The sequence below is a fragment of the Mesocricetus auratus genome, unplaced genomic scaffold, assembly GCF_017639785.1.
Source record: "Mesocricetus auratus isolate SY011 unplaced genomic scaffold, BCM_Maur_2.0 Super-Scaffold_100007, whole genome shotgun sequence".
Taxonomy (NCBI): Eukaryota; Metazoa; Chordata; class Mammalia; order Rodentia; family Cricetidae; genus Mesocricetus; species Mesocricetus auratus.
In genome coordinates, this window is record NW_024429191.1 from 14,544,040 (window position 1) to 14,566,383 (window position 22,344).

At 47.1% G+C, this 22,344-nt stretch overlaps 1 protein-coding gene and 1 long non-coding RNA gene across 3 annotated transcripts in view; one reads left to right on the plus strand and one right to left on the minus strand.

Annotated features, from left to right (window-relative positions):
* Window positions 1-3,171: 3,171 nt before the first annotated feature.
* On the minus strand, window positions 3,172-6,910 carry Foxi1 (forkhead box I1). Its single transcript, XM_005071945.3, has 2 exons — window positions 6,305-6,910; window positions 3,172-4,780 (listed from the first exon to the last, which is right to left on the minus strand). Exons 1-2 carry the CDS (start codon window positions 6,858-6,860, stop codon window positions 4,224-4,226), a joined length of 1,113 nt encoding a protein of 370 aa, XP_005072002.1. The 5' UTR covers window positions 6,861-6,910; the 3' UTR covers window positions 3,172-4,223.
* Window positions 6,911-7,870: 960 nt separating this feature from the next.
* The window catches only part of LOC121141284, a 32,956-nt gene continuing 18,482 nt past the window's right edge, over window positions 7,871-22,344 (plus strand). The window contains exon 1 of one of the 2 annotated variants that reach the window (XR_005878155.1): window positions 7,871-8,121. This is a non-coding gene — a long non-coding RNA (uncharacterized LOC121141284). The other variant, XR_005878154.1, reaches the window with a different exon arrangement.

The following is a 22,344-nucleotide window of genomic DNA, read 5'->3' on the forward strand; positions in this document are numbered from 1 at the left end:
TTTGCTTTTGGGTTTTGTTTTCCCTGAGGAGGAAGTTTGGGGGCAGAGACATGTCTATGTCCATAAATTAGAGCAAACTCAAGCTGGCTCACAACAGCTGATGTCTAAGTTTGTGGGAGTCATTCTGTGTTAACTATATCCATTATTTTAAAAAAATTAAATTAAAAACCGGAGAAAAATCTACAAAAAAAGATAATAAATTCTCAAACTCAAAAAGTAAATTCTCAATAATTTCCCTATATTTTTCAATTAGTGGTGTTCTGGAAGCCATCTGCACAGGAGAGATGTAGTCCATGCAGGGCCAGAGTCTGAGCTAAGGTCCTCATGAGGATAAGGCTCCGGCCTCCAGTGGTATTCTGGCCAACACATCCCTCTGAATCCAGATGCTGTGTCACCATGCTCCCTTAGTTGAGAAAGTTCCCTCTGGATTGTTCATAACCAGGTCCCACAATGTCTATTTCCAAGGAAGCAGACAAGCTCAAGGTCTAGATTATACAGGATGCTGTTTGAGATCCTGATAGATTTTCAAATCTTTTTTTGTCCACTGTGTCTTTGTGGCCAAATGGTGACAATAACAGCAGCAGCTGATCAGGGATAATATGACAGAAGGTGCTAGTCACCTGCCAGCATGTTCCTCCCATTCATGCTGATGATTCTCCTGCTGACTGATTTTTCTCTTCTGATGCCCCACTGTGATTTTTCCAGTCCTGCATCCAGATCTGTCTCATCTGCCAAGGGTGCCAATGCCAGCTTCACCAAGCTTGAATCCCACACCAAACCCCCATTTGTTTAGTTTTGACCTTACAACAAATAAGACTGGGAAGGTTACATGTTCTATATCAGCTGTTGACCTCACATCAATTTCCTTTCATTATAACGTAGCCCTAATCTGTCTACATGCAGGCTACGTCTGAACTAAGGAAACCCAGTCTTGCCCCATCATTGGAAACAGGCCTGGGTCATGTGCCACACTAGAGGCCAGTCAGCTATTGAATAGGTTGGGGCCATGAATCAACATAGCAAGCTGATTTCTAGCAATAATTGGCTGGGCAGATAGTCTAGTCACTAAACATGAAGATACGCTGTATGACCCAGAAGGAAAGATCAACTTTATATTTCACCACCCACCAGAAAGTGAGACAGCTTGATATTTTGTGGGTAGCATTTCCTAACTTTTATTTCCTTGCAAATTTACCCATCAAAATAAGTGAGATTATTGTGCATGTATATAGCATGTCATATAACCTGTATTATATAGTCTACTTTGAGGTGTTATTGCCCTGAACCTCCATGTTGGAAACACAGACCCCCCTAATTTAAGGTAGGTGGTATGAAGGTGAATGTATAAATAGCTGGTGTGTCTCACTCCCCTATGAAACCTTCCCTGGTCCCTCCAATACTCAGGAAGTCCTCCTTTTACATTCTCACTGATGCTAGAAAACGCTTTCAGTGCAGAGCTAAAGCATAGATGACTGATGAGTTAAGTACCTTCGTAACCTTGCTAGGTCAATTCATTCTTTTCTCCAGTCCTCCTTCCTTCTTTCTCACCATCTTCCCTCTGTCCAGCTTGCCATGTCCACTAAGGTTGAATAGTTGATATCTTCTTGATAGCTTCCCTCCTCTCCCTGGATCCAGACATGTGCTTGCCTTTTTCCGTGAACTTGCAGATGATACTAAGAGATGGCCCCCTGCACAGACTCAGGCAAGAGCTGACAGGGTCTCCACATAATAGGAATCCCCAGACTTCCCCTCCGCTGCTGCCCCTATTAAATTCTGAGCCAAAGAAAAGCTAGAGAATCGGGTTGTGGAGTTTGGTTTTAAGATGCTGGCTTCCTTCTTGGGTGGTCTGGCTTTCTTTGGGCCCCCTCCCCTAACTCATTGTATCCCTATCTGGGAAAGAAGTTGAGGATGAAGAGCAGGCAGTGAGATAGCAATGGTGAAGATGGGGTTTTGGGATCAGGCAAATTTGGTGACAGTAACATGTAGTGTGACAAAAATCCTGGTTTGGGTTTCGGGGATCTATATTTTAACTATGCCCCTGATTCTATTGCCCCATAGGTAAAGTCCCTTGTCCTCCCAGCAGCAGGCAGAGAGGAACAGCCTGTTCTGACTTTCTTGGTCAGACACACTGTCCCTTCTCTGCTCTCTCCTCAGCCATCACCACACATGAGCAACAAGTCTCACTGCAGAAGGATGGGCCTTCCACTGCTTCTGGTTTTCGTGACTATGGGATCTTACATCTAGTATTGGGCTCTCTGGTAACAGACGTGTAAAGGCCTTCTATTGACACTTTGATATAGCCTATGAGTCCTGGATGTTTGGGCCACACAGTTGCCGGATCTCTCAGGAAATCAAAGGATGGGCAGCATTAGATGGCTTTATAGATAAAAGGCAAAAAGCCAGTCAAGTCCAAAAACAGAGCCTGGCATCCAGGAAACCCAGGGACGATGTGCTTATCATCATAGTATTACTATGGGTCACCACCTCCCTTCTGTCACTTCAGAGAAAAAGAGTCACTCAGCTGCCCCTGGCCTGACCCCTTTCTCTTCTCAACCAAGGAGGAAGCCCTCAAGCAGAAGGCTTCCAGCTTCAGTGCACACTCATGTCACCATGTTCAGTGCCATTGACTGCGGGATGTCGCCTGCAAACAGACCTGCTGTTACTAACAGTGGCCATAGCTGACGAGTGATGAGTACAAAGGTCAGAGTGACCGAGGCAGGGGGCCCATGTGCACTTCAGGCATATCACTCCACCACTTTGACCCCGCTTTTTCATCTGCCTGGACCAGCTGTACCCTTTCCCATGATTGTGCGTGTTCATAGCACAATCATGAGGTTTGCGTGAGCTGTGAAGCTGGGATATGTCCCCGCCCATACTGTATGTGACACGGGTAGGTTCCTTCCAGCTATGCACCTACCCCATCCTCCATAGCCTTGCAGGGGCCTTTGACCAGCTCCACAGCAATGAAGCCGTGGGAAAGTCTTGGTACCCACTCTTCTCTGCCTCCTGCCTCAAGCACCTTCAGCCTCAGGCTTCAATGACAACAGAGGAAAAGGAGAACACAAGGAAGGGCCACACACTCCTGAAGAGCTTTCTTTCTTTCTTTCTTGTTTTTAATGAAAAAGAAATAAGAAAAGCAAACAACACTTCTCAGTGTGTGCTGTGCTAAGAAACCACAGTCATACAAAGTAATTTACAACACCAAGGGAGAGCAGTCCCAGAGGCTTTGCTTACAGTCTCTGTGCCCTCTAAGGGCAGAGGACCCCTCCCTCGAGGCCATTGTTTCTCAGACAAGTGTCCACCTCTCCAGGGCTGTAAAAAGGGACAGCTTATTCTACGTATTTGGCCTCGATTCTCTTGGAAGCCCAAGCCATGTCTTGTTCACTGGTCCATGACACATACACAGGAAGCGGGGGTTTACGAGATTCTGTGGGTGGGAGGTACTGGGAAGCGGGTTTAGGGGTGCACACCACTCTTTTCGCTGACCTCTGGCTCTGTTGAAGTTCTGGAGGGGGAGAGGCTAGGAAAGTGAGGCCCTGTATTGCACCTGCTAGAGGTACTTTGCTGGGTATCTTGCTGTTAGCTTCCCCTGTGAGTGGCAGCTAAAGGCGTGCCCCTGTACGCTGATGCACGAAGGAAAGGTTCAGGTGGGGATGAGTCATGCTCAAGCTGCTGTGAATTCTGATGGGAAGCCAGAAGGCAGTGGGGAGGGAAACACGCACTTGCCACAGCCAGCTTCTTATGCTGACCCTGTTCCAGTTCCTCCACCGCTGCCTCCTTTGATCCGGTCTTTGAGGGTTACCCAGACCCTGCTTTGACATCTTTCTCTGTGATTTTCACGACCCTAGGAAGGCCCCCAATCTTCTCAAGCCTTAATTTCATGATCTATCAAATGGAGAGGGTCATGTGAACTTCAAAGGATGACTGTACATACTGTGACCACGTCATTAAAAAGCCCACTATGACAGGACCCAGCACATAGTAAATGCTCAAATGGTCGCAAGCTGACACTGAGTACGACTACCATAGTTACCAAATCTGTGTCGATTTGGATGTGGCAATCAGAAGTATTGGACAGTGTTCCTGGTAGGACACAGATTCTTCCTAGCTTCCTGTACTGTCTGTGAAGTTCAAATGCCTCAGATCTTGGGGGTAGCAGAGGGTCTGACCTCCATTGCTTTCCCTTTGACCACTGGCTCTGTGGGCCAGAAGCTGTCCTGTCCCTAGACTTCGGTGCCTTCCCTGGGGAAGAGAACACTGTTGGTGTTAATGCTATTGTAGAAATGTGGGCTGAACTGGTTGAGGACAGAGCCTCCATAGCCTAGAGCATTGGTAGGTACCGGGTTGACCCATTCACCCCCACTCCCATGGCTACTGAGGTTGGTGAGGGGCGTGTAGGAGTTGAAACTCAGTGAGTTCTGCCCCATCTTGTCAGTAGGCTCCGGGCTCAGTCCTGGTGTGGTCACCGAGCGGCTCATAGGATTTGTTCCACTCACATAGGCTGTCATGGTGGAGAGGAAGTTGTTGAGGCATGGGGTGCCTGAGGGGGCAGGGGAGGAGCACTTCTCTGGGGAACTGGTGGTGTCCGGTGAGGCCGTGTCTAAGTCCTGAGGCTCTGTGGACTTGGGGCTACCTGCCAGGAGACTATTCTCCGTTTTCTCTGAAGCCAAGGAGCTTGTGCTCGAGGAAGCATCTGATTTTCTCTTCCTCTTCCTGCGGAAGTTTCCATTGTCAAACATCTTCTCACAGTTGGGGTCCAGAGTCCAGTAATTCCCTTTGCCTGAGACAAAAGTGGGAGACGTTCAGAAAACAGAGAGATGGACACAAGGCCTCATTCCGTTCGTCTGCAAAGTTGTGAACGCAAATCAAGGGCGACAATGCAAAGAAAAGAGCAAAGCCTGGGGCAGAAATGGAGAAATTGCAGACATCTGCCCACCTTACACACCTCTCTCTAAGCACCCCACACACCTGTATTTCTCTAAACATACCTGCGCTACAGTCCATCTCTCTCTAAATAGTGCCCCCCCCCCACAAAAGGCTCCAGGGAGTGTTTGGAACACAGCATAAGGCCTAAAGGACTTTACAAGATTGATCCCTGTAAGGGTAAAGAGTCAGGGTACAGGGATCCAGGGTGTGGAGGGATACTGGTTGGGGCTTCTACTTACTATTAAGGTTCAGGAAAAGCCAGGGAATAGTCTGGACCCCTGGATGTGCATCTTGAAAATGAACTTGAGCCCTAGCTTTGCCCCTCACTGACAAAGGACTCTGGATAAATCTCAGTTTTCTGGGTTGAAAAATGCCCGTTTCCTGAGACTCACTATGGGAAAGGACAGACACTGCATGTGTCCAAGAGCCGTGCAACTGAGGTGCCACCAAAAGGGATGCCCCAACAGTTCCCTGGTACACTGAGCTAGAACATGGGAGAAGACCTAGCATGGGACAGTCTCTCCTCTGAGCGACAAATCAATCTGACAAAGGCTGACTTCAAAGGGGACAGAGGTAGGGTTCCAAGCCATACCCTGGCTTCCTGTATGAGAGCCAAACTAGACTTCATTTCTGGAAACTGGATTCAGGATTATTTCGCATTGCTCTCTGCAAGTGTCTGTGACTCATCATTTGAAAGGGACATTCCAGTCTCTGCAACAGAGCTGTGTTTAAGTCAAGGGTCATCACTACCACTCCAATTTATGTAACTTTAAGAAGGCAGCTTCACCTCAAATGTTATTTTCCTCATCTGAGCAATGGGTTCAGTAAGAGACATCCTGCAGGGTGCTGCCAGGATTAAAGGAGGTTTTGTATGGAGGGGAGGACACGCAGAGCCATACCATGGGGCCATCAATGGTGACAACCAAGGCTAGGCCCTCTCTGCTACAGGGGTGGCTACGGCACACTCGGGCTTGGCATGGTCTAGTTCTACCAAGGACTTCTTTGCTGGGCACTGAAGCACATGTGAATCATAATGACTGAAATGTATTGAGCTTTTGTTCACACAAAGACTGTGCAGAAACATGTTTGGATAGATATTTTTCCCATTTTTGTTTTTCAGATAAGGAAACAGGCTCAGCAAAAGCAACCTCCCTGGGACCCGGAAGCCTGAGTCTGTTTCCAGAGCCCACATTCTCCTCTTCCACTGCAGAGTTCCTTCTAGCCCTGTCTCCTAGCAGCTCCCAGTTTTGTGGCTAGAGTGGCAGCTGTAGTTAGAACTTTCTAGAATACAGTTTGGAGCAGAAAGGAAATAAGTCCTCAGGGATACCTGCTGCCTCCCAAGGGGTGGTCTCCTGCTCGTTATGCACCGCCGTCTTACCTGGGTCATCTTCATCTCGGGGCACCTTCTTGAAACAGTCGTTGAGGGACAAGTTGTGGCGGATGGAGTTCTGCCAGCCTGCCTTGCTCTTGTTGTAAAAGGGGAAGTTGTCAGCCACGTACTGGTAGATCTGGCTCAGCGTGAGGCGCTGGTCAGGTGCACCGTGGATGGCCATGGCAATGAGGGCTGAGTAGGAGTATGGTGGGCGCACCAGCTTCATGAGCTCCTCCTGAGAGGGGATGGGCAGCCAGCCCAGGTCGCTGGGCAGTAGCTGCCTCTGCATGCCATAGGCCTGGGGCAAGAAGGGGCTGGCGTTAGTGCCAGGCAAGTAGGGTGGTGGGGTCATGGCTGGCCCATTGAGCCAGAGGTAGGGGTTAGGGGTGGCCCCATACTCCCCACCACCCTCGAAGGAGGTGGGGCGCTGAGGGCTGGGCATGCCCTGAGTGTGGAAGAAATTCTCATAGTAAAGATTCATCTCGGGGGGCTCCTGGCCGATGCTGGGGAACTGGGGACTGCATCGCGGTGGCGAGGGTGCCGGGAGGTCGAAGGAGCTCATGCTGGGGCTGGGTTCGGGTAGCCACCGGCTGCACCTGTGCTCTCTGGAGCTGTCCCTGACAGGTGTTCAGCTGGCCCTGGCCTCCTGTGACTTATACCCCGAGGGCTTTGCTGGGTGGCCCCACCCAGGGGCGGTCACCTGCCAGCAGATCCAGGCCAGGACCCGCCTCCCTCTCTTCCCTGCTGGTTGTGGTCTTGGTCTCCACTAATGATACCCTAAAGGAGAGCTATTACAGCTGATACCCCAAATGGCCAGTGTTGTCATCAGTCTTCTCTGCTTACTTTCTCATCGCCCTAGCTTACATTTCTTTTCCCTTTCATTTTTCTTCCCTCCTTACTTTCCATCTCTTTCTCCTCCTACCTGTCTCCTCTGCAGCTTATTCTGTATTTCTCTCTTTGTTTCCCTTCTCTATGTCTGGCTCGCTCTCTATCTGTCTCCACTCCCTCTTGCTTCTTGCTCCCCATCCCTCATTTCTCCTTTCACCCCTGCCCCTCATTCTCTAACCAATGGCTACCCCGTTCCTACTATCGACAGCTCCTGTGCTATGGTCTTTGGAAGGGAAGATGCATTTTCTGGAGTTGCCAAGAGATCCCCCAGCCCTTGGAGAGTGAGAGCGGAGCATGACCTCTGGAAAGGTCTCATACGGCTCCCCCCTGCTCCTAACACACACACACACACACACACACACACACACACACACACACACACACACACACTGTAGGCAGATAGAAGCCAGTGGGAAGGCTGCTGTGGACATGGCCTGGGGACCCACCAAGATGAGCCACAGGCCTCTTAAAAAGCACATCAAAAGGGAGAGGATTGGAATTAGATTGCAGGGAGAAATGAGAAAGAACACCCATGATTCAAGTTTATTTCTAGCTCCAAGGCACAGCCGTCTCTCCAGATCCTCTGCTGATCTAATGTCTGTGGAAGTTGCTGTGCAGAAGCCTCTGGCACAGAGGGAACTGGGCAATGCCAGGGCCCCCAGCTGTCCATGCTCTTGCCCTCTCTTGCAGCTTCAGAGACATGGCTTACAGACAGGCCTTACAACTTCTCTTAGCTGCTCAGCCAGGGCTGGTTTTCTCTTGGGGTTCTTTTGTAGATCCCAGCTTGCCCAGCCTCTCTCTTCTTTACACAAACATCAGGCTCTGAGCCTGGGGAGTGGCTGGAGGTCTCCTCGTGGGGCAGGCAGTTCTTTCCTGATGAAGTTCTGGAAACAGCTGCACCATCTCTCTGAAGGAACAGGTGGAAGAAAATCGATGTAAGCTGTCTCTAATACCTCCCGCTGCCTTCCAACTCTGCTTCCTTCTCCTGACTTCTCCCCTCCTCCAGATGCCATGCTTCTTTGAGGCTGAAAAGGTGGGGGGCACCACCAAAAGAGGTTGCTTGCCTAGGACTTTTCCTCGCTATGGTCTCCTGGACAGGTGTGCCAGGTCACATGACAAATGTGAGTACCACAGGATTGCTTCCATTTGCAATGTTTGGGTGCCTGCCTAGAGAGGAGGCATTTGTGTCGGAGGGATTTCCCTGTAGTCCAAAGAGCCACCTGTCCCCCTCATGGACAGTTAGGGAAAGGGTTTTCCTACCGGGTCTAAACCTTAGACTTCAAAAGCTCCCCGAGGTTCAAAATAAGTAAACTTGGCATGGTTTTTCAGAACACTAAAACAAGAGACGGTATATTTTTGCTTAGTCTCTCAACTAGGAACACTTAGCTAGCTGACAGTGGAGCCCTGAATTTTCAAAATACACCCCATGAGAGCCCAGATCATGGACATAAAGCTGTACAATTAGCCTTGCAGCTCACTTACCAGAACTGGACAGAACAAAGAGGTGGTGTGGGACCTCCACTATGGCACTGCTTATTACATCACCATAACAAACTGTAGTTAACAATGGCCAGCAATGAAGGCTTAGTTAGTTTAATAGTGCCTCCTCCAAATGATGTGACCTTATGCAGGTATGAAAAATCCATTGAGGGAGAACAATTAAATTTTGATGGAATGAAAAGATGGCTGTGTTTAAGTGAAACTTGGAGAAATAGGCTTTAAAAGCATACATATTTTCATATGTATACACACAAATACAATATATAGAAACATAAAGATTAATTTTATGGATGGAGGTGCTCTGTTTTGTGTAGTTTCTAAGTGGTTCAAGAAGCATTGCTTTGCTTTGGGGGTAAAATTTCAAAGGTCAGAAAGAAGGGGTCTAGAGGTGTGGCTCAGCAGGGCAGAGTGTTTGCTGATCTTCAGAGGACCCAAGTTCAGTTCCCAGTACCCGCATTGGGCAACCTGTAACTCCAGCTCTGTGGAATCCAGTGCCCTCTTTAGGTCTCCGTGGCACCCATGTACATGTGCACACACACATGCACATGTTCACATATGAGTAAACACCCGTAAAGAAGCAGTGTTAGGGTCACAACAAGCATAGGTCCTGAGCTCTGGTGGACTCACCAACCAATCCTAGCTTCCCTCTGGGTGGGGTGGTCCTTAACACATGACTTAGCTCTTCTCATCCCCAATTTCCTCAGGTGAAAATGGGGAAAAGCCCCAGTACTTAACTCACAGCATGGTTGTGAAGTAAATTGTTTCACATGGCACAGAGAGGCAATGATGGATATTATACTGTAGCCCCTCTGGAGTTGGTAAACACAATCGGGTCCTTAGGGAGCTTGTGCCTTGTGTGCTAATTGTTGGCTTTTGGCAGTCAAAGGCCAGGGGAGGAGGGACAAGAATTACAATGAAAGGAATGGGTGCTGGGGTTGCATGTTTGGTGTCACAGATCACATAGCCAGACTGTGATATTCGAAGATGATGGGGCTCCCTTTAAGTCTCCTGGCTAGCAGACACTTTTAGAGACATGCACACCTGAGTCTCCTGAGTTACACATGGATCTGGTTTCTTTTTCCCGGGCAGTCCAAGAAAACCTGGCAGGTTGTAGGAGGCCTTGTCTGGTTCCCAGAGGGCAGAAGCTGGGAACTTGGGTCCCTGTACATCCTCATAGGGTGAACCCTTAACCAGAGGAATCCATTTCAGATTTTCATGAACCCTCAAATCTGAGGAAACATGTTCTGGTTAATCATATAAATAGACAATCAGACAAACACATAAATAAAAGATTGAGGAGTAGGGTCTAAGCCATCCCAGGGAAGGCTACAGCAGCAGCTAATTCAATAATGTCTAGAGACACACCTCCTTGAGTAAGATTGCTCATGTGTTCTGATCCCCATGTGCCATACAAGGGACAACAGAGCATTACAAACACAGGCTTTGGGATTGGACCTGGCTTTGCCATTTGGTGGTTGTGTGATCTTGGCCAAGTTCCCTGATCTTACAAGGCCTCACTTTGTTTATCTATAATGTGAAGACACAAACAGCATCCTCCTCAAGACAAGTGAAGGAAAAGATTATGTGACACACAAAGCTCCAAGCCTGGAAGCAGTCAACAGGGCAGATAGTGAGAGGGACAAGGGCCGCTTCAGGAGGCCGGGTAACGGCGAGAGAGACGGCTCTGGGCAGAAGGCCCAGCATTGTGTCTTCCTCTATTTGCTTTGGCCATTTGGGAGCGATGGCCCTGGAGGGAAAGAGGAAGGATCTGGCACAATTTCTGGTGTGTGTTCCCGGCATTCAACTGCTCCAGAAGCCTGGGGTACCTCACCCTCTGCAGAAAGGGCCAATTCACAGATATATGACCAAACTAGCTGACCAGGGGCAGTCACAGCTGGCCTTGACTTTGAGAGGTAGACTGTCACCTTGCATCTTTAGAGGTCTCATGTCAATTCATCTAACATGAAGATGGGCCCCTCTAAGATGGATTTTCACAATCAGTGGTTCACTTAGTTCTCTGGGACACATTGTGAAGTGATGACTCCGTTTTCTTGCTCAGACCAGGGGACAAAGGCCCGGGGCAGGTGACTAACAGGTAAGAACTGACCTGATGTACTGGGCTGAAGGGGATCACATGCAGCACTCCCAGGGAGAAGAGCGGCCAGGTGTTGTCCCTGGACTTGAGAGTCACTCTTACCTGGACTCCTGAGATACTGTGATACCTCAGATTGTAGGCGAAATGGTTCCGGGCCTCAGTTTCTTCACTGGGCAAGGGAAAAATCCAACTGCCTCTGAGTGTTGCTTTGAGGACTACACAGTGGGCAGGCAGACATAGTAAAATCCAGTTCTCATTTGGTATGCAGGAACTCCAGGGAGTGGGAGATGCGGATGCTCCGCTAGCTGTGGTTATAGTAGCAGGGGCTCATGGACCTTACCTTGCCTTTGATGGGGGCCCATGGGCTTGTCCTTTCTACACACGAAACACAAATAGCTTCCCAGGTTGTGAGGAGGTTCTGGTGTAGAAGTGGGTTGTGATGGGGAGTCAGGACAGAGACCAATTTAAAGCTATCGCATTATAGCTTTCTCGTCTGCAAGATGGGGATGAGCGTCACAGCGTTGCATAGCTGTTCTCTTGTAATGCCTACCCATGAGGAGAACCAGCTCCTACCTGGTTCTCTTATTTCGCCTAGCCAGCAACATTCACTAGAGCCTGTTTTGAGATGTTTGGGGACTTGACACAGGGATGATGTCTGTGTCCCAGGGAGAGAGGTTGGTAGAAGTCTAGCTGGGGTGTTCCTCAAGCTGAGGGTGATCTTAGTGCTGTCCATGCTTTTTCACAGCTACTGTGCTTAGGATGAAGAAACATAGGTCAATACCGCCCTCTGGCGGTCTTTACTTTAAAAGCAGGAAAGGGGGAGATGCTTGAATACAAATTCCAGGCCAGACCAATGGTTTGGCTAAGTAAGGGCAGGAGACAGAAGTGAAAGTCTCAAGTGTGGTGCACCCAGGACACAACAAGGAACATTTTATGAAGGCGGCATGACCCTTAAGAAAAACCCCTTATCTTTCTGCCCTGGCACAGAGGGTACTTGGTTGGAATGAAGCCAAGTATGTAGGAGGCAGCCTGATCATGTCTGAGCTGCATGGATCTGAAGTCTATTCCTGCAGCTGTGTTTTCTGAGAGTCTGGGTGCTGTTTAGCTTCGGGGTTTCTGCTTTCTCATCTCTAAAATCTGTTGCAGAGACTGAAGTAATCCAGCCTACTAGGTGACAAGTAGACAGGAGTCATTCTGTCCGTGGTTTGGCACAGGCTAGGCTGTCCTCACAGATCCACAGGACCACTGAGGCTGACACCCCTTGTGGGGGTGGCTGTGTTTGTGCTTCTGTTTATTTAGAATATTTTTTGATTGCTGCTCTATTTTTTTATAATATACTCAACTTACTTTAAAGATAAAGATCCGTGTGTCTTCTGGAACTGGACCATCAGCAGCTGGCATCATTTGCCAAAAGTAGGAAGTACAGATTCTTTAGGTCTTGCACTGTTATGGGTCTGAACTCCCCCTATTTCATAAGTAGTCATAAAATAACTCCTTTCACAAAAATCTTCGTACTGGAGTCATTAAGAGTGAAATTTAAGAAGAAGCAACACGGTCAATTTGCTTCTTGTCGGAAAAGTTTGGGCTGTAAACCTGATGACTAGTTACAAATGCTAGAGAGATGGATTTGTATTTTATAAACACTACATAAGTCAGAACAGTGTTTGGTCTGTGAGTTTGATGGGCTTCATTTTTTCTTACACTCTCCGGAGGCAAAGAGGAGTCTGCTTTAAACTCCCCGCTCCAGTCTTGCCCCTCCCCCTCTTCACTATCTCTCTGTTCTTCACCTAATCCATGCTCTTCCTTCTCAAGCCATCTCTGATGAGAACCTTGGGGAAGGAAATGCTAGATTGGAGCCGGTGCCTTCCTCTCCAACAGACACTCAACCTGGGTCTCACATCCTCCCTCCCCACATCTTCACCTTCTCAAACTACCACTAGCATGAGCCAATGGTGTACTTCAGAGAAACCCAAGGCTCTGCATGTACAGAGTACAGTCACGAATCATGTGATGTATTCTGGTCAACAGCATGATTGACCATCCCACACAGTGCTGACTCCATTGGTTACCACGGGGCTGAGAATTCCTACGGTCTATCTGTGTCTTATAGCTGTGATGATGCTGTAGAAAGGAATCCCTTTTGTGTTTGTGCTGTTAGTATAAACACACAGAGCGCTGCCTGTCATCTGGGCATATATTAGCCACAATATGCGCAGCACATAATACTTGATGATGAACGACCATGCCACTGTTTATGTACGTTACTGTGCTGCACCTGTATCTGTTTCTACACAGTGCATTCCTCCTTACACAAAATTAATTGTAAAACAGTACGCGCTGCGACATCCGTAGCAGCCTTCTATATCTTGCCTTCTTCACATCCCTCCATTGCCCCTCAGTTATAACAAGAGCCTATCTGGAGTGACTGGCCCAGACCATCTAGGTTTGTGTCAAGTACACTTATGAGCTTTGCACAGTGACAAAAATCTCCCATATGCTTTTCAAAATGCACCCTGACTGCGTACTGCCACAAGTTTGTATCTGTGGTGTATCAGGTGCTGAGTTTTCCAATTCTTTCCAATTCCATTCTCAAATTACAAATCCTAGGGCGGGAAGCTCACTGTGGCCCACGTGCCCAATTGGCTTTCCTTTGGGAAAGGGAAAACAAGGTTTTTCTGGGCCTTTGACCTTGGCAATCAATCTTCCACTCTGCGTTGTTCATTTCCAGGAGTACACACTGTCTCCTGGATGTAGAGCTGAACCACTGGTGATCCGCATTCCCTTCCTAATGATCATAGGGTCCTCACCTTTGCTTCAAAAGGCTTCTCTGGTTGCTACTGCATCCCTGGCATCTACTATAGATCCCCCTGTGCTTGGAGGTCTTGGGGTAGTTGAGGCTGGAGGCATGAGCCTGGGTACCTCTGAGGAGGACTCGTTTACTCAGTGCACCCTTCCCAGTGGTCTCTAGAAAATCCCTCAACTAAAACCACCTCTAGAGAGGTTAGGGTTGAGGGCAGTGTGTATGTATGTATGTGGTACATTAATAGCACAGCTGCCAACCGTCATATACACACTGAGAATTTTGGCACCCTACCCGGTAGCCATTCTAACCATGCCTTTGTGTCTGAAATTCCTCATCTGTGGAGTCAGCCATCGTTGGATCAAAATATTCAGAAGAAAATTGCATCTGATTGTACGTAGCTTTTTCTCATGAATCCTGAAATGAAATGTATTACTCTTTCTGTAGAATTTGTATTGCATTAGCTATTACAACAGATCTGGAAGTCATTTGACATGTGTAAGAGCATTTATTATATGCAAGTGCATATAATACGCATTTTACACTGGAGGCCTACCTGAGCACTTGTGTCTTTTAGTATCGTGGGTGGTCCTGAAGCCAACCCCTGCAGGTACTGAGTGATGACTGTGCATCCTTAGGATGTAGGTGGAAAAGCAGGGAAGGCAGCAATGGAGCCACTGCCAGCTCTGGCCACTAGGAAGGTCCTACCTAGCCTTTTGCCAAGAACTTAGTAAGATCATCTTATTGGCAGGTGCTGACTCAGGACTGGGAGCCTCCATTGCCCATGTTCTCAGTTCCCTGGCTGGCTTCATAGTCCTTTAGCATTGGCCCCATAACATCAGTGGAAACTGGGCTCTCTGATTGTATTTCCTCAGGAGTCACAGATTTTGAAAGACTATGCCCCCATTAATGTCCTTGTGTTTCTGAGGGGCTTTTCTGGTAAAAGAGAGAATGGGTATTGTCTGTGCACTTTCAATTTGGAGGCCTTGCTGGTTAGTTTTTATGTCGCCTCAGTAAGAGCTAGAGTCTTGTGGGAAGGTGAAACCGCCTGAGTCAGACTGGCCCATAAGCAACGTTTTGCAGTGTTTTCTTAATTAATGATTGATATGGCAGGACCCAGCCTACTGCCTGTAGGTGCACCTCTGGGCAGGTAGTCCTGGACTGTATAAAAAGCAGGCTGAGTGAGCCGTGAGGAGCAAACCAGTAAATGGCAGTCTCTGCTCGAGTTCCTGCTTTTATTTCCCTCCACGATAGACTGTGAGCTGGCAGTGTAGGATGAAATAAACCCTTCCCCACAACAACAAAAATCAAGTTAGGACAGGGACTATGACCCCATGTATCCTAGTTCCTCTGGTGAGAATTATCTCTTATTCAGAAAAATCCAACAGCCAGGCAAATAGAAGGTGGTGAGGTTGGGGGGGGGTCTCCTGTTTTTCTAGACCTTGGCAAAGGTTCCAGGCACTATATCAGGTTAAGGAGTGATGAAGTCTGGGTCTGACAGGTTTTCCTGTGTAGGATGGTCCAATGAGTTCCAGTGGGAGTGATCTGAGCTAGACTATTTGCAGGTTATTTGGACCTACAAAATTTAACATGTAGGGCCAATAAGGCGTTTGGATGGGGGAGGGCTATTTCCCCACCCCCTATATCCTCCACAGCCACACTGGTTAGCTACATGGTCTGTACCTCAGCTGACTCCCATACAAGTGAATGAAGGATGATAGATTTTAGAATCCATCTTCTCAAGAGCTGCCAAAGGGACTGAAGGATGACGCTTAGGAAGGAGTGCACAGAATTAGTAATTCTCAATTTGGCCCATGAGAAATAGGGGATGGAACATCCTCCATCTCGCCTGTCCAGGGGTGCCAAGAATGGAAGAGCAGGCACATAGGCACATCTGTTATGCAGTTGGCTGTCTGTCTCTTTACAGTGTGTCACAGAGTTGGCAGTCTGTCTTCTTATAGTGTGTCACAGAGCTCCAGGCAGCACAATGATACACGGTTCTGAATTGTCCCCATATTTCTCTGCTTTGCCTCTTTGTTGCATAGACATGCATTCCTCATTCTCAATAAAAAATCAAAATTTAATCTTTTAATGTTTACTCGAATTACTTGGGACTCTTGTTCAGATGTGAAATTATCTGGGGTGGAGCCTGGGAGTCTGCCTTTCTAACCACCTTCCAGGTGAGGCTGATGAAGTTGACCTGTAAATTGTTCAGTGTTGCAAGATAGTCTATGGGACTTGGGCATGATTGCAAGCAGGACCAGATTTTAAAAACAGTCTTGGAAAAGGATTCTGGAGTTGCTTTGCACAAGTGTCTGAGAGCAGTAGTTTCCTGGATATTATTAGTGAGGTCAGCATAGTGATGTCATAACCCCTGCATCCACGTACAAAATGAGGGGCAGGTGGAGTATGAAGCGAGGTGTCAGAATAGCTAAGGTGCTTAACTGGTTACAGATAATGATAATCACAACAGAAAACAAAACAAACCATGGCATTGGGTATTCCCTTAGTTACTCTGGAAACAGTTCAAGTAGAAAATGACAGGTGAGAGAGATAGATTGCATGATCTCATGTCAGGGACTCCATGTTCACTTCCCATTGCTGTAGCCAGTGGTATCCCATTTAATGGGCAACGATAACTCAGACTTTCCTTAGTTCTATAGGTCAGGATTCTTCTATGGCTCTTACAGGATTAAAATTAGGGTGCTGACAAAGGTGGGTTCTGTCCTTGAGACTCCAGAGGAGATCCAGATTCTTGCATTTTCCTGCTCTAAGAGGCTGTTGCACCCCTGAACTTATGACTTGCTCCTCTATATTTAAAACCATCTGTGGCAACAAGTCCACATCCCCTCATGTAGCTTGGTTGACTCTCCCCAGATACACGCCCCCCCCATTCCTCTTCTAAAGGGTTTTGTGATGACATTGGACCCCTGGGTAATCATGGGGTGTGTGCACTGTTTTAAGAAGCACTGATTTGTTTACTCTCTTTGCAACCTTAATCTTCCTTCATCGCATTACCTAGGACACCCAGGATCTCCAGGAATTTGGGTGTGGACATCTTTGGGTGGGGGACATTATTCCGCTATCACAGGTACCAGGTACCATGAGGTTTAAGAGGCTTCCTTTCATGCAGTTGCAGGACCAACTATGTAGAAATCAAGACAGAATCTGGTTGAAAAGGAGGAAAATTTGCAAGATAATCAAGGCCTCATTCAGTCCAAGTAAAGTCCAGGTTCTGGTAGAACAGTAAACCCTAAGACTAGGCTAGTAATGTTTGGGTACATGAGACATGGTGCTGTGAACCTTCCAACCTCCCTGTTTTCTCTCTAGTCAGAATGTAATAACATCACCTTTCTTGTTGGTCTCACTTGAAGCATCAGTCATGTGCATTGATGCTTATTCCTCTGCAATACTAACTGTGCCATCGGCCTTACTGCCTCTCCCTAGTGAGAAAAGACAGATCTCCCTGTAGCCTAGGAAGGAATGAAGATGTAGCTTGCAAGCAAAAGGCTGTGGGAGGCTTGAAGGATATGAGTCAGGGGAGGAAGCTAACACTTAGGAGGGTGTAGAAGTTGTACCTGGATGGAGAAGATTTAATTAGCACAAGAATAGGTATTCCTGATCCAGTGTCATGACAAAGACACCTAGAGTTGGTCTTAGGCTTTCTGAGATGCTCTTTGAAGTCTGATCTCCTGTATGGTAGCCTACAGTGGATGTGGTGAATGCCCAAACCTCCTTGATTTATTCAGTGCTATTATTTAAGAAAACGTCAGAGGGCTCAGAAAATAGGACCTTGAACTGAATTTATTGTGGACATGCTGGGAATAGATATCTGATTACCTTCTCAGGGAAGACTCCAGGGATATATTTTTAAATTTAGGATAATAGGAATGTGTTGGCAAGGAGTACCTGTACTGTAGGTGGAATTGTCTCCTCCAGGCTCTTTGATCATATTTGGAAATAGGGTCTTTGTGGGTGTAATCAAGTTAAAATGAGGTCATACTGGGTTGGGGTGGGCTGTAAGCCCAGCCCTTGTAGTGAGGAGATTTGGAGTCACAGAGAATAGGCACACAGAGGGAGATGACCACATAGAAATAGAGGCAGAATTAGGGACACAGTGCAGCTATGACAGCCAAGGAGCTCCTAGCACCTCGGCCACCAGCAAAAGTCTTGCCCAGGGCCCTGACACATAGACTTCAGACTTCCAGCATGGAAACTGTGAGAACAAGTTTGTGTTAACAGATGATGCCTTCTGTTGTTTGATTATAGCTTGTACAGAAATCATAGGCAAGGGACACAGACTAGCCTGTTGCTAGTGACAGGCTTCCATGCTAATGTTTGTATTCCTCAGACTTTCTATCTCTGAGACAATCTCCTGGCAGAAACAACACTGATGTTTCAGTCTGTGGTCATGTGGCTCATGATTATGGACTGTTACCTGGTGGATTCAGCAAGCGCAGAACTGACAGGAAGTGACAGATGACAAAATGCATGTTTCCAGGGCACACCCCAGGGACCTACGTCCTCCAAGGAGGCTCTAACTCCATTTTTCAGTACCTACTACTGATATCATCAAATCATCAATCCATTCAGAGATTTATTAAATTCTTTGTGGTGGTTTGAATGAAAACTGCCCCCATTGGCCTATATATTTGAGTGCTTAGTTCCCAACTGATGGAACTGTGTGGGAAAGAGTAAGAGGTTGTGGCCTTGTTGGAGGAGGTGTGTCACTAAGGGAAAAGCTATGAGCTTTCAAAAGCCCACATCATTCCCAGTTAGTGCTCTCTTCTCCCCTCCCTCCCTCCGTCCCTCCCTCCCTCCTCCCTCCCTCCCTCCATCTTCCTCCCTCCCTCCCTCCCTCCCTCCCTCCATCTTCCTCCCTCCCTCCCTCCTTCCCTCCCTCCATCTTCCTCTCTCTTCTCCTTCTCTCTCCTCTCCCTCCTTCCTCTTTCCTCTCTCTCTCTCTCTCTCTCTCTCTCTCTCTCTCTCTCTCTCTCTCTCTCTCCTTTCCTCTCCTCTCCCCCTCTCTCTCACATCTCAAGATGTAAGCTCTCAGCTACTGCTGCTCCCAGCCCTATGCCTGCTGAGCTGCTGCCATGCCATGCTCCCTGCCATGCTGGTCATGAATGCTAAACCTCTGGAACTGTGAGCCCCCAATATACATTTTCTTCTATAAGCTGCCTTAGTCATGGCGTCTTATCATAGCAATAAAAAGTAACTTAGACAGTCCTCCTTATCTAATCAAATCACTGGAAGCCCATTGGATGACAACTAAGTCTTCAATATGTGATCCTATGGAGAGCATTCCATATTCAAGTAATAATAGTATTGATAGATGTATGTGATACCACAAAACCAGGTTTCCTGATAGCAATGAAGAAAATGGAAGAGGCAGGTAGCTCTACCTTACCATCAGATCCTAAGTGGATTAATCTCCATAATGGGCAACCAGCAAGACAGAAAATTAGAGTGTCCTAAACCACACCACACTGACTAATGGGTTACTGTGTTCCTAGAAGTCAAAGCTTCTTAGAATGTGTGTGTGTGTGTGTGTGTGTGTGTGTGTGTGTGTGTGTGTGAGGAGAGAGAGAGAGAGAGAGAGAGAGAGAGAGAGAGAGAGAGAGAGATTGAAAATCAGACATGACGATAGAAACTTGTAATGCCCCTGTTTATCTTGCAGATGTAAGTCAAAGTCAAGGTGCAATGGCCATGGGAGGCTGGTTCCTTCAGAGAGAACTCGCCAATGCAGCTGTATCTTTAGCAAGTAGTCCTCTGCTTTTTCCCCAAGGGAAATCCTGGTTAGTAACTATACAGCAGGGATAAAGGAATGTGTGGATTTCTCAAAGATTAATAAATAGTAATCTGAAGTGACACTGAGACCAGGGAACTGAAAACTCTGTTATGGTCCTCATGTTAGAGAGTCTCCATGGAGAGAAAATGGTAAGGGGTCTGGGCTGATTCCTTGATATACATACATACATACATACATACATACATACATACATACATGCACATATGTTTGTTGACCTGTGCTGTGTAAGACCCATTACATAAGGAAGTCTGAGTGGGACCTACTCAAAGAAGCTCTAGAAAGAATGTTTTCAAAAACCTGAAAGGTAGGAGTAATAGTCTCCATAGACTTTCGATTCAGTGGATCTGCCTCAAGAGACTATGACTAATAGAGTGGACTACCGGATGCTTCTATGGGTTTTCTGGTTTACTTGGAATAGATTGACAGTCTCTTCTGGCTGTTCACTTGGTGAAGGCTGAATGCTTTCTGCTCCTCTTGCATATAACAGGAAATTGTCCTCAGGGATCTTGTTTATACAGACACTTCAGGAACATCACACTGTTCCACTGTGTTGAGAACATCTTGTTCATTAACATAGTAGTTGTGGAATGTCAGATGCCCACATTCCTATTAGCGAGGTTTATTTTTATGGGAACAGAGATATGGGACTCAACTGACTTTATCTAGAATCATGTCACTCAGAAGAATCCCATGGGTTAGGAAGCGGCACAGCCTTTTGAAAACTCAGGCTAGGTATCAGTGGAGGACAGTCCATGTGTAAAGTAATTGACTCCAGACTACAGAAAAGTACTAGGGATAATGGGTATCAGAAATATAACATCTTCAAAGCTCCTAAACCTAAAAGCCACATCATAGGAGAAGAAGCCCTTCTTATCATCTCATCCAAAGTCCTGCAATCCCTACAGTCTTTGGTTTTCACAGGTTTGAGGTCCTGGTCTATATTAGTACTATGAAAGCTGTAACAAACACCAAGAACAGAGTAGGTTAAAGAATAGACATTTGTTATCTAAGATCAGGGTGTTAGCATGGCTGCCTCCTTCTAAGAACTTGTGGAGGAATATAACCCTATGCTTCTTTCTACTTGCTGTAGCTTGCTGGACACTTTGGTTGTCTTGGTCACTGATTTCATTCATCTTCATGTGATGGTCTTCCTGTATGTGTTTGTGTCCATATCTCCTTTCAAAGGAAAATCAGTAATACTGAATGATCACCTAGTCTAATGACTCTGCTTCCAAAATGGTCACATCTTGAAGTATTAGGGTTTGTGACATCAACAAGTGAATTTGCAGGAGACGCAATCCAACCCCAAATGGGTGCAAGGTAGGAGACAAGGAAAGACCTAAATTTCTGATCATGGTAGATTTCATACTGGATAAGAACTGTGACTGCCACCCAGCTGCTGTGGCATCTCATGACTGTAGACCAAGTCCAGGGTGACTGGCAACACAAAGACCTAGATTGTTATGGTCCAATAGGCACAAGGAAGAGTGTTCAGAATTAGTGGGTTCAGTGACCTGTTTCTGAGCACTCTGATGCCCACTAAAGATAGTCAACACGCAATAAAAGTAGCCAAAACCAATAAAAGCAGGGAAACTAAGGGCAGCGACCCTTCAAAGATGGGATATCTGGTCACCCTGCCAGGCAAACCATACATGCTGGATGGATTCCCATCTTAGGTGGATGGCGGAGGAAGGAAATGATAAATGCATGTTATAGTCCTGATCCCTTTTCAGTGATACTGTAGCTTGAATCACAACTCTTGCTTTATTTTGTATATGGGTCATAACTGGCCACCATCTTCAAATGGATTATGACTAATTGGACTTGATCACAAAAATGGAGGAGCCATATGTCTGACAGGAGCAGGATGCAACAGCAGGTTTCTGAAGATCTTGACTGTATCAGAGCACCTTACTCCCGCCCAACTCTGACCCTCACAGGAATCATGGTTTGCTGAGCTTCCTGCAGCCTGCTCTGCCCCAGTGCCCAGTGCAGTCAACTGCTTCCACAGTAGCTCCTGTGCTCCTGCCACCAGGGCCACCAGTTGCTTGTTGGGAAGGCTGAGTTTGCTTCTTCCATTTGCTGCTGCAGAGCCACTGGATACACTAGCCACTGGTTTCTCCAATAAACTGTGGCCATGAGTGCATTACCACCTTGTAGGGTGTAGGATCAAGAAGCTACTCAAAGGACCATGGTTTGTAACCAGAATTATAATCTCAATACGATGAACTGGTATATGATTGAGAAACAGTAGGCTTGTGTCAAGGGGAGGCTGGACAAATGCATCCCCTCTCCACCTCTTGCCTTATACAGACTGTGGTGAGGGAGCTTCTCCATCCATCCTGCCTACAGGTGTCCTGCTCCGTGATGCCTCACAAGCTAAATCTCCCTGTGGCTCCCTGCACAGCATGTAGGAATAGTAAACAGATAAGTGCCAGTATGTCTGGAGAGGGAAGCCACCCTCATTTTCAGATACTTGGAAAGATGTTGGATTTCTTCAATTTCTCCCCCACTTTCCGACATGAACCTGCAAATCTGGAAGAAAGAATGCTGACTTCCATCCCATGCTTTGAGATAAGGCTAAGAATGAACCTTAGGAGAGGGGCCTTGGTACCCCACCAGAATCATACCAAAGTGTGAAGGGGTGATATCATCTGTGTTTTGGAGGTAGTAAGCTTAAGGGTGAGTAGAGTTACTCTGAGGGAATTGCCCAGAAGAAGACCTGGACTTGGAGTCAAATCAACCTGGAGTCTAGATAGGCACTGCTGATTTTAGCCATGTGGCCTTGAACAGCTCCCTGAACTAGAAAGTGAGGGTCAAGTGAATTGATATTTTGGGGTCTGTCATGGTTTATATCTGGAATGTTCCACACAGACTCTTGGTTTGAATGATCGGCTACCGGTTTGTGGTACTGCTTTGAAGGCTAGGGAGCCTTCAGGAGGTGGAGTCTG

Coding starts and splice junctions, on each gene's coding strand:
- Foxi1 (XM_005071945.3), bottom strand. CDS start 6,860: ATGAGCTCCTTCGACCTCCCGGCACCCTCGCCACCGCGATGCAGTCCC. Junction 4,781..6,304: donor CCGAGATGAAGATGACCCAG/GTAAGACGGCGG, acceptor CTTTTGTCTCAG/GCAAAGGGAATTACTGGACT.